General features: G+C 37.6%; 1 protein-coding gene across 2 annotated transcripts in view; it reads left to right on the forward strand.

Annotated features, from left to right (window-relative positions):
* The first annotated feature begins 924 nt into the window (after positions 1 to 924).
* LOC121952406 (seizure protein 6 homolog) overlaps positions 925 to 12834 on the forward strand; it is a 129839-nt gene continuing 117929 nt past the window's right edge. For both annotated transcript variants that reach the window (XM_042499065.2, XM_042499063.2), the window contains exon 1: positions 925 to 1298. In XM_042499065.2, coding sequence (XP_042354999.1) covers positions 1214 to 1298 — 85 coding nt within the window. In that variant the 5' untranslated portion in view covers positions 925 to 1213. The remainder of the gene's footprint in view (positions 1299 to 12834) is intronic.

Raw genomic sequence — 12834 nt, forward strand, 5'->3', positions numbered from 1 at the left:
TAACCAGAATGTGTCTACAAAGACACACAAAAGGATGCAAAATATCTTCGAGGAGATACAAAACAACAACAAAGAAAAGGGCAAAACCACCACAAAGTCTGTGTTTCTTTCTCTTATGTACTGTAGGAGAGGTGGTGGAGCCTTTGCATATCTGTACCCAGGGCCCCATTGTCGCATAATCTGGCCATGGAATGAGCTATAATAACTTCTGAAACTAATTTTTTTTGTTTTTTTTTGTTTTTGTTTAGGATTCCAAGTAACACTTTAGAGCATTTTGTGTGTTACTTGTAACTGGTTTTGTTAATGTGTAACAACTGTGTCTGCGTATGGTCATACTGATGGCGCTTCCTTGTGCACCAAGTGCTTCACATCAAGACATAGAAGACATAAAAACATAATAAAACCCACAAGTAAAAATAAAAAATGAGATCAGAACAGAATACATAGAGTTCATCTTTACATGGGCTAAACCCACTTGATAATACTAGTACAAGTGAGATAAAATAAGGATAAAAAATATAATGCACAGAATGCATGACATAAGATGGAAAATAAACCCCAATGAGATAATATTAACAAAAAATAAAGCAAAAAATAGAGTGTGGAAAATGCATAAAACTGAAGAAAATACAACATTTTAAAGAGGTGCAGCAGGGCGAAAGTACGAAGCAAAATGCGAAGCAGTTAAGATAAAGGCTAAAGTAAAGAGATCCGTTTTAGTATATATATATATATATATATATATATATATATATATATATATATATATTAGATATACATTTAAAAGATCACTGCGCTATTCAAATAACTCAAGGTATGTAAAGGAAATCCACAGGAAATGCAGAGACGACTGTATTTGAAGTCCCCTAACTTAACTTGGAGGGCTGTTCCCTGAGCTGACGCTAGGAGCTGTCCGCGGTGCTGAAGCTCGGCTGCCTTTTCTCTCCATGTGCCGACTGCTCACAGACAGGAATCCGCTTACTGAGCGTCCAAATTAAAAAGGGACCTCCGCGTTTCACTTGATAATTCTCGACCGCCTTCACTCCGTTAATTATAGAGGAAGTGCAACAGCAAGCCGCGCGCCTCTCTTTGTCTTTTACACACGTTTGAATTCTCGTCTTTGCTTGTGTGTGTGTTTTTAAGCCCCTGGAAGTATTCTTTCTCAACACAAGGACGTGTTCTGTAGCGAAGAGCGACCTCGACTTTAGCAGACATGTGTATGAGACAGGACTGTCAATTGAAGATCCTCTTGGCGGTTTTGCTGCTCGCCGCTGCCGTGGCCGAAATACATGGACAAGGTAAGAACTTGGGTCTCACACGTACTTTGCGGGGATTGTTCCGTGCACTTCCGTCTGTTAAACTACACGAGGCGAAGGTATGAGTGCTGGGCTATGACACCGGGTTCACCGCTGTCAGATCTACAAGTGTATAGTCAATGTGGCTTTGTGGAGTGCTTACAGAATTATTTTTGTTTTATTAAGTTTACAATTTTTTGGCAAAAATCCTCAAAATCAAGCCAAATAAACAGCATTACATACACTATTGCTGGTTTAAAAGTTGCACATATTCCCATTAATTATCTGCACACATTTCAAACTACTACTCTTTAGAGATACCTTAAATATTAAAATAAAAGCATGCAACATATAGAAGAAAACCAGCTTACAAGTGGCTCCATACTGCACACTGTATAGCTAATTAGAAGTTATAGATCCTGACATTTTGCCACTGGCTAAAATGTGTTTAACAGTCAGTTACATAATGGTTTTCTGTCAATCACAACTTACAGAACCTCTTAGATTGCTCCAACACACACACAAACACACACACATGGCCTCAGATATATCATTAACACAACCCATAGGGGAACTAAAACTCCATAACAAACTAAACACTATTCTGGACCATATTCCACCTTAATGTGATGATTTTTCTTCCACCGAGATGTTTGTTTGTGTGTTGAAATCCGGAGTAAACATTCAGGAAGTGCCTCGTTTTAGGCACTGAGGTCTGTGTGACAGACGGTGCTCGGTAATAAGACTCTAATCCTCAGGAATTGCTGAAGATTATTGACCAAGCTGTTTGACACAGTTGAGTGCTTGTGGGAAAAGCGGCAACGGATTCATGCACAGTGGCCTTGTCCTAATTATTTTTCTATTGTGCTTCCCTCCCTCCCTTTATCATCCTAACTATGCATTCTGTTGGTCTACCTGTGTTTCAGCTTGTCTGCACAATTTTACTAACACCCTTTCTGTAGTGATCTGTATCAACTCTTTGCTAAGCAGTTGGGTGCAGACAAGAGCCACCTCAAAGGTAGTGCATGCACATAGTTTATCCAGCGTGCAGGATATCAGTATTGATATAAATAAGGTGAATGAAATATAATGCAATGTGCAAAAAAAATTACTACTACATATTTACATCTACTTATCTGAGCATGATTAAACACTGAATTTAAAATTTAAAAAAATTGTGTCGTTTTGACAGTTTTTTCCATGAATAGCACCTCACACAATTTTGTAACAGTCCTTCAGCAGAACTCACTGCTCTCCTACATCCCCCTTTTGATGAAGCCTTTAATGTAAGCTGTTTCATGTTGAAAATGAACACATTTATGAGGGACAAGTGATGACTAAACAATGCAATAATTGTGAGAATGAATTTGCATTGCCTGGCCTGTTTTACTCGTTACATCCCAGCCTATCCAAAACCAATTCTGGACCAGAGCCTGAAACAATATTTTACACTATGAGCACAACATCTGCTGGTGGATATGTAGTGGAGGAAAGGTGCTGCAGCACATCAATATGGAATTTCAGAACCTTGTAAGCAAATCTAGTTGTTGTGATATAGCCCAGCACCGTCAGTGGGCATTTTATATTGTTTAAATGTTTGATTAACTTCTCTGAGTAAACACATACAGTGCGGTACAGCTTATAGTAGGAGATGTATGAATTTTTGAGTGTTTCCAGAGTTACAGCTGCGCATATCTCCAAGAACACACCTGCACTGCTTGCTTGCAAAACTCTAGGGAGAGGAAAAATACACAATGCACTATTTTTAGAGCAAAATAAAATTTAACAGCTTCCATTAGTGAATTCTCCGCCGTTGCTTAGCAAGCACATGTTCATGTCTTGGTAGATTCTCCATGGCTGGCTATTTAAATTTTTAATTCTTTTTGTTGTGCCATTGTTGTGCCTTTGTTGGAAGTTTTGAATGTCTATGGGAATGGGTTAGGTGTGAACGTCAGTCTGTTACTCAGCAGAGAATACAAACACCCATCCATTTTTTTCTGTCATGAGCCAAGAGACATTTTGTAAAATTTTGGGAACTGAGCCATTTGTAGTGTGCACATTTGCATTATTTTGAGAAAAAATGCAGTTTTCAGTTAATCAAAACAGTAATGCATGTAGTTTTATCAAAATTACAATCTTATTGATCCCTAAATGTTAGTTGTCTTTTTCTGTTACAGAAGTTACAAGAAGTTACAATGCTCCCTACACTTTCTATTTGCAGTGCCTGCTTTAGCTATTAATTAGTTAATTAATCTAGTTAAGATTAAGAATCTAGACTAGATTTCTAACTTTTCACACATTTTCAGATGACAAAAATGTACAGAAAGATGGATTAAATATTTGTGTTACAAAATGCTTTTGTAAAGCGTGTCCTGACCATATTTTTAGCATCGGCTATTTCAAAACATTCAAATGACACAAGGACATGTGAGCATGTACTAATTACCTATTAGACATTCAACTGTAGGCAAAAAGACCAAAGATGTCAAAAATAATGCTGCTTTGTAAATGAATTGGTCAGCCCTAGTGTCCCTTTAATTTGTTTTTCCCATTAATAAGAGGAGGTCATTTGGGGAGAGACAGAGAAAAAACAGTTTGAAGGAGAATCATTAAAATTCTGATCAGAACCCCTCAGTTCTTTATGTACACCTTTAACTGCAAAAACAACAAACAAAATGAAATGGACAGCCCCTTAATCTGTCCCATGCTTTTCATGAGGCACTCAGGCATTTTCATTTAGTTTGTCCTCAAGCTCTCTCTTGTGTTTTTGTAGAGCAGAAATAGTGACTCAGTGGTTCTGAGTGGAGCATGTTTTCTTTACATTTAAGTTTTGTGTTATTTTGAGAGGTTTGTGACAGAACAGAAATTTTGTTTTGTTTTCCGTATGTATACTGAGATAGAAACAGTTTCAGATCATACAAAAAATATTTTAAAAAAATAGAATATAATACATTGCTTAATATTAAATGTAATTATAATTAAACAGTTCTCAGTCCATAAGAATTAAAATGAAGCCATGGTGATTTTTTTTGTTTTATTGAATTTGTGAGGTACATGTAGTGTGATTAATGAACCTGCCCATGCACAGCAACCAGCATCAGTGTTTTGAGAATGCAATTACCAAATTGCAACAAGTAATACTAAGTGCTGTGTGAGAACGCTACAGGCCTTTAATTATCTCAATGCTAAGCTCAGAGCGACATAGTGACAGAACTTGTTATGAACATTTAACTTGGACAGACAACCTGAAGGCAACAGCTTGAACTTGTCATAAAAGGTATCAATCAAATTTACACTCCAATGGAAAGCATTTTAAGAGATGTAACTGCTACTACTTTGCAGCAGTGGGTCAAGTCAGAAATGCAGAAACACTCCTAACCATTGTGAGGAGTCAGTGTACCAAATCTTCATTTACTTATAAATGTCTCACTTTCAATAAAAATTCAGTTTTGCAAAAGCATTCAAATAAGTATGTCTGATAAACTCCTGACAGATTGTTAATAGCTAATCATGCATCCATTCAGTGTGGAGAGTTCTTGTTGGCCTTAGTGCGACACTTGAAGTTTTACACAATTTAACGACAATGAGCCGAGCCTATTATCTTTATGCTTACACATTATCTCCGCCTGTTAACAATGATCTGTAGCGATCGGGGAGTTGGAGAAAGAGATGTTTTATGTATCCTAAAGCTCATTAAAATGAGTTATGATCTCCTCTCCGTTGACAGAGCTCTCCTTGACTTGCCACTATTGGTTTGGAGAATGTGTGTTGTGAATTCTGGTAAGTTGTGGATTTACAATATCTGACAAATGTTGTTTATCATTATGACAAATTGTGAGCTGGATTGTCTAAAACAACAATTTAGCATTGAGTTCACTTGGAGACACACATTGCTAAGATTAGGCAGTGAAAGAACAACCTAAAATGAACAGGACAAAACAAACTGAAACTCTACACTGTTAGAAAAAACTGTGAAAATATGGCCAGTTTCTAACACTAATGTTTTTTCCTGAAATACAGTAAAATACTGTAAATCTCAAATCTTTTTAGGGCTAAATGCTGTATTGGCCATGAATGTTATTACTGGAAGAGGTACATGACAAAACTGCTCCACTGATAGTAATTTAGATATTGAACTCTCCATTGTAATACAATTCTGTAGAAATACAACTGGACTAATGTACTGTTTTTAAGAATTATAGTAAAACACTGAAAATCTTCATATTTTTTAAGCCCAATTCTTTATTGGTCTTGATGTGAGGTCTTGATTATTGTAAGAGGTGCACATTAGAACTGCACCACTGATAACTGAGATACTGAACTCTACATTGTAACAAACTGCTGTGAAAATAATGCCAAAGTCTAACAGTAATGTACTATTTTTTAAGATATAGTATAACACCTCAGATCTTGATGATTTTTGAAGCCATTTGTGTATTGGTCTTGACTTGGTGCTTTCTAGATGGGCTAAACTGCACCACAGATAGTCTTTGAGAGACTGAACATTACAAATTGCTTTAAAAATGCAGCCAGATTCTAAAAGAAAACCCCCCCCCCCCCCAAAAAAAAAAATACAGTACAATAAAGATTGTAAATCTTGATGCTTTTTGGAACCACATTCTGTATTGGTCTTGACTTATGGCTATTATTGGAGGAGATTAATATGAAAACTGCACCACCAATGATAATTGAGATACTGAACTCTATACTGTAAAAATACAGCCAAATTCTAACAATAATTTACTGTTTCCTCTCAAAAGATACAGTAAAATACCATAAATCGTGATGCTGTTGGGAGCCAAATGCTGTAATGGTCTTAACTTGAGGTTATTATTGCAGTATTAAAACTGCACCTCTGATATTAATTATGATAGTGGACGATTACACCTCAAGAAATTGCTGAAAAAAAAGGCCAATTCTAACAGTAATGTACTGGTTTTCCAAAGTACAGTAAAATGACATAAATCTTGATGTTTTTGAAACATATTGTGTATTGGTCTTGACTTGAGATTCTTACTGGAAGGGAAACAGATTAGAACTGCACAACTGATAGCAGTTGAAATACTGAGCTCACAGAGAGGGTGGACATTTCTTTGGACCTGCTTTTGTGTTTACGCCCGTTGGTGAAATGTTAATATCTGATTTCAAAAAAAGCATTTTTGCGCTCTTTCATTTAGCTCAATCTCCCCGTTTGTCTCACTAACATTACACTTTACAAAGCAAGTTCTCAGCAGCTTCATATTCACAATAGTTCATATTCACAATTGGTCATGAAATCTGCCAGAAATAAGACAGCATACTTCAGGGTAGATTGTTGCTTTGAGCGGCGCGCATGAAAAATCGGAACATCCTTATAATTCCAGGGGTGGTAACCAGAAATCATTCAACACCTGTTTGTTGGATTGCCAGTGATTAACTTCATCAAGGGCTATTCAGCATCTGTGTGCTGTCATAATTAGTTTAACTTTCCCAAGGCCTGTCAATGGTAAATGAGAGTCATTATGCCAGAATGCCCCTCTTCAAGGCTTGGCGCCTGCCTGCCTCAGCCCCTCTCTGTGCCTGTCTCGGTCTCTTTCACTGCCTCCTAGGTGGAGCTCACAGCTTGGCTGAATGCGACTCATTTTCAACTCTTCATGTGCAAATGCCTCTCTCGCTCCGTGAGAATGTTCTATGCATCCTAATTTGAGTCATTGCCTCATATATTTTCTTCCTCAAAAGTGCAGAGCTTTTATTTGTCAGAGGAGAGGAGTATTTTTGCAAGGATCTTTTTGGATTTCGTCACTGTTTTCCTTGGAATGGGTCTCCAACAGCTGGTTGTACCCTATAGAAAATAAAGCCTTGTGCTCCGCTTTCACTAAATCAGGCTGTACTTCAGCTAAATCTGCAGCTCAGAATTAAAATTCAGATGTGGAGAACATAAAATGGTTTGACACTTCTTTATTTATTTTTTTTCCACGTATCCTTACTGTTTGGTCAAAATGCAGCATCAGCTTTATGAAATGAGGGCAACCAGCTCTGTTGTATGAATAGTCTATTAAGTTTTTTTTAATAATCAGTTTCTTTGTCAGGTTCTCTTTTCTTCTTGTTTTATTCAACGTTCTGAATTTCATTCTATCTTAAGGGAGACTTAGAGATGAATGTGGTTGACATTTGTTTGCCCCAGAATAACTGAACATTTTAGTGTCCTTGTTGTGAGGTAAACTAACTAATTAACTAAACGGATTCTGTTCACCAACAAAGAGAACATTAAATAGGAATTTTTGTCATTTTTCCCTTACATTTTTTTTATCCTCCAATGAAAGAAAAACACCAACATTGTTTTCACCTGATGTTTAAAGAATGAAAAAATCAAAGGTGTCTGTAAAATCCTGCCTTCTTGTAAATTTATATGCATTTTTATGCTTTTCTACATCAATTTATGATATAAACGTCTTTAATTTCATCAAAATGATGATGTTTTTGGGGGGGGCAAATGCACATGATCTAAAAAACGAGGGAGAAGTTTCCCCTGCCTCCATATTAAATTAAAACATATGTAAACAACAATATTTCATTTTAGACAACATTATTTGCTTTTTGTACGTTTACTTGCCTGAGCTCTCCCAGGTAAATTTGAGTCTGTTCATGCATGCAGTGTATTAAGAAATACAAAATCATTTTAAAAATACTGTGATATTTTAACATATAGCACATTGCATATTGTGAGTAGCTACTAAAGAGCAAGTGAGTAAGGAATAAGGATGACCTTTTAGGGTTTTAGGGTTCTCACGGTCATAAAAAAAACAATCACAATTTCTAGGCCTGGAAAACGCATGCAATTAGTCAAAATCTTTCAAAGTTTTAAATAATTCATGGGATTTCCTTGTGTATCATGAAACGGTAACAAAAATCTACATAATGTTATATGGATAACCTTCCATGTAATTAACATAACATAACAAAACATAGCTGACTGCGTTGATGTATGACAATATTTTGTTCACCTATGTTTGTCCTCTCCTTTCATGTTTGCCTGCTAGTTGAAATTATGTTTGAAAATAATCAGTTTGGATCAGATATGTCTGAAAAATGCGCAGCAAGAAAACAAAATCTTAATCATAGGTCCTTGAAAATTCATGGAAAAGTTTGTAAATTTTGCCCTTGAAAATGTGTGGGGACCCTGATAATCATATTCAGAAATCAGACTCTCATTCCTAAAGCCATTCACATTGTTGTGTACAATACTGAAAAGTGTTGCCACATACACATAGCACAGTAAAGCATTTAAAAGAAATACAAGAAAGAGAGAGAGAGAGAGAGAAACAAAAACCGGCTTTTTTTTCCTGAAAGCATTTCCCATCCTGTTTATTTAATCACTCTGACAGTCTGGATAGACCTGAAACGGGTTATTGTGTTTAGATTATTATGTGAGAGGTTTCTCCAACAGCCCGTGTTTTGTCTCAACACAATCATCTCCTCAGAGATTTAAAGTAACACGTTTATGATGAAATTGTCAACATGTATTCTCGGCAAAAGAGGGAAATTTCCTTGGTGTCGGACACCCAGAGCTGCTCCACTTATGAAATCTCCCTCCCAAAGCATAGGGCCAGGACTTCCAGCAGAGAGGGCAATGGACTCTGGGACACTGTGTTTGTGTTTGGGGGGGGGTCATAAACATTAATTTATTCCAAGTGGAGAATACCCCTCCAGCAAAACCCCAAATGAAGCGATGTCTACCACTTTGTCAAGGCAGCTGCGTCGCTGGCTTACTTCTACCTGCTATGCCTTTGGCCTTGCGCCTTATCGACCCCACCAGTCGTCCACAAAAAAAAAAATAGCATTGGTTTGCCTCCCCCCTCCGGGCCGAGCCTCTTTTCCGCACCTTTTACGCTCTGCCTGGCCATGTACACACCTCTCTAATCAGGACTGGCGGCTTTTGCGGCTGCAGTGGGGATGGCTCTCTGAAACGATTAGGCCCAGGGACAGCTCCAGCTCTCTTCCCCCTCTTCTCCACGCCACATCCCATCTAGAAAGCATTTCATCTGTGGCTGTGGGAAGGCTTATGTAGGGTCGGAGAGTGCTGGGTGAAAAGCAGCAGGTAATAGGCTGTGTAATGTGTTTGGGGGAGTAGTTTTAGTATTCACAGTTAGTACTGACCTCTGGCAGGCTGAGCCACCCCCACAGTAATTTCCTCTGAAAAGATGTAATTGAATTCATCAGGATGAGTAAACATATTATAAGTAACAGCGAAAGATAACAATGTTGTGGATAGATCAAGGAAGGGGATAGTAGCTCCGTGAGTAATTGAAAATAGTCAAAGACAAACATAAGCGAAGTGCGCAGGAGCTGGGGAAAAACACGTTGCATTTATAGCTGCTGCTTTTTACACACACATCTCCACATCTCAATTGATTATATGTCCAGAGATGCATGATTTTAAGATCCAGTCAGGTGCTGCCTATGATGAGCTGATCACTGAATTTTTGCAATAACATATCAGTGGACTAAGTGTCAAACCGTGTCTAAAAAGAAAAAAGAATGACTTAATTAACCTGCAATAGAGATAGCCTGCAAGTGCCTACATTGGTTATTTCTTGGAGTATATCCAAATTCTTCATATCTTTAAAATCAGTACAGCCTCAAATAAAAAGTCACTGAAGTCAATAAATCACAATAATTGATGAACGTATTAAAATTGTGTTATTAAAAAGAAAATACAAAACTTGGACAAGTCTCCAACACATTTTACAAAATAAAAGCACTAAATTTTGACCCAAATGATTTTAAATGTAGAACTATATTTATTAACACTCCATAAGTTATTTAAACTATTTGCATTATTACATTTTTAAAATATGCTCATTTATATGAGCAGAGCGCAAAGGCATTAGATTCATCATTAATTTCTCTGGTGCCAGTGTATGTTTTCTTTTGGTTTTGCACCACTCATAACTCAATGCAACAACATCATAACAAGTGCACAACATGATAACACAAAAGACAGAAGCCTAAGTTTTCTGGTGAAGAAGACTGAATGCTCTAACTAATATAGTTTTGTATTTTGAATAGATATACAAAAAGTAATCTCTCACAGCCACTATGGGAAATTCTGGGAAAATTCCAGCTTAAATCTGGCGAAATACCAGTTTTGCACTGCATGTTAAGGTAAAATCTTGACATGATGACAGAGAACAAAGAAGTCTTAGCTTTCTGTTATAAAAAGAACAACATTTCTAGCTATAATGGCTTTTATTTAGTGTTATTTAGGTGTGTATAGTGCTATACAGGATCAGGCAAACAATGATCTGCAGCTGTCACGGGGAAATTGCAGCATAATTCAAGTAAAATACCATATTTGCACCATGCATAAGGTGCGGTAACATAGGTAATGTCATGATGAGGGGGAAGACAGAAGCCTTAGCTTTCTGCTGCAAAAAGAATGAATACTCTATTCATTATAGTTTTTGTTTTTGATTTATTTAAACAGGATCATGCAAACAAGGATCTCCCACAGCTGCCCGCAGGATGTTCAGTTCTGAAGGGTTAATCCCACGGGTTGAATTTTGTCATCCCTCAGGCCAAAAATACACACAAACAGGCCACGAGAACTGCATTTGGAGAGATGGTAGAGTCAAGCATAGTATCACAGCCCACTTCCGAGCATTTCATACAGCTGACGTCTTCAGTCCAGACAATATAGACAGGGAGCAGAGAGCCGTGATGTAACCCTGAGCCTTGTGAGATGTATTGAAGCGATGTCCCGGAGGACCTTGTCTACAATTTAGAGGTTCTAACATTGACTGCCATCTTCAAAATATCGAACATTGTCAGTCGGAGCAACTGCTGGGTGGTCGGGGCAATTGTCTGTCAGTTATAAGGCAGTCCTTTGCCTCCGCTTCTCTCCTGGTGATGGAGAGCCAGCTCATTGTGGCCGTCCTCATCTGTCAAAGCAGAGAGCAGCCTTTAAAAAGAATACTCCGCCTTAAGAATGGATTACTTAGCTGGGAACAGCTGGAGCTCTGTTAGACCACATCATTGATTGCTGGACTATGGCTTTTAGCGGTAAAAGCTGGTCCTTGCATTTCTGACATTTCTTTAAGATGGTGGGTGAAATAGATGCGGACGTGGTGTTTAGCTGCTTCCTAATGGTGGAGAGACTTTGAAAGCCAAACAGTGCTTTTTTATGGGTGAATTATGTAATTACTTAATACTTGTTTGTGTTAATTCTCATTTTACACTCTTGCTTGTAAAATAAAGTGATGGATTGCCATGAAATTAAGAAAATACATTCATGGTCCCCACAGGGTGAAATGTGTTGAATTTTGTGATTGACTGAATTTCAGGTCAAAATAATTCTGGTTTGTGAGCAAATATCTGCAAAACTGACATTCCTACCAACATGATGTGTGCTTTGTCTTTAGGAACTGTGAAAAAAAATGATCGGGCCTGCAGCTGACTCCTGCCAGCACAATGCTCACATGATTGCAGTCTTTCAAAATACGTGGAATATGTACAAATTTAGGCACCTTACTTTTCGAAGGAAAACATACAATCAGTTTGTAAGAACAGCCTGAAAAATGGACAGGTCTCCACTTATTCCCAGTCTAGAAAAATGAAGACAAAATATCTCAGATGCGGCCATCTGGTGCTGTCACTCGGAGCGAGAAATCGCTGCAGTTTCGAGTTTCCACATCCTATCTGCTAACATAGAAGGAGCGGGATTTATAAGCCGTACTGCAGCCCACCACGAGGAGGCAATCAAAAATATTTTGGCTTCTCTTTTTGGGTGCTGTCATGCTGTGTCTACTTTAAGGTTTATGGTTCAAACTAACTAGCCAGTGATAGCATGCTAACATGCTTAACTAAGGTGATGAGCATGGTTTAACACATAGCACTGTAAAGACTAAACATTACACCTGCTCAACATCTTAATGTTAGTACTATTATTCTAAAAAAAAGTGAAAATCTCTTCTTACTGATGGCATTTATATTCAGGGAGATTCAAGTGTCTTTAAAAATATGTCTTGTAGACATAAAGCTGTAAAACTTTTCTATTAAAATGTTATTATTATGTTTTTTTAATTTTATTTATATCTCATTTTGGTTTAAATGTGAGATTACTATGATTGCAAAGAGATGGATGCCGGCAGTGTATTAAGAGGCATGTGTGTGTGCATATTGTCTATTGTTATGCTGGACACCTTATGGTTGCCTTCTGGTTGTTTTTGGCTGATTTGCTGAATCTCATCAGCCCACACATTCATTGGTTGAAGAATATGTTGAACTTAAAGAATAAATTATTATGAAGCCTCTGAATTCAAAGCAAATAGGGATGAGGGGAAAAAAATCCTTATTTGACTCTGGTTTGGTCAGTTTTAACCCAGGAATTGCTTCTTAAATGTTGCTTGGCAGCTTGGGGGAGGGGTGTGTATTCAGTCCATGGAGGCTGGCAGGGTGTGCTTCCGAGGATTAAGACTGAATTATGAAGGCAAACAGAGAAAAGGAATTATGGCAGTAGGGGATGATCCTTGCCAAAGACTGGACCTCTTATAACCTCTTA

Source organism: Plectropomus leopardus, chromosome 15, assembly GCF_026936395.1.
Source record: "Plectropomus leopardus strain MGB_pleo_1.0 chromosome 15, ASM2693639v1, whole genome shotgun sequence".
Taxonomy (NCBI): domain Eukaryota; kingdom Metazoa; phylum Chordata; class Actinopteri; order Perciformes; family Serranidae; genus Plectropomus; species Plectropomus leopardus.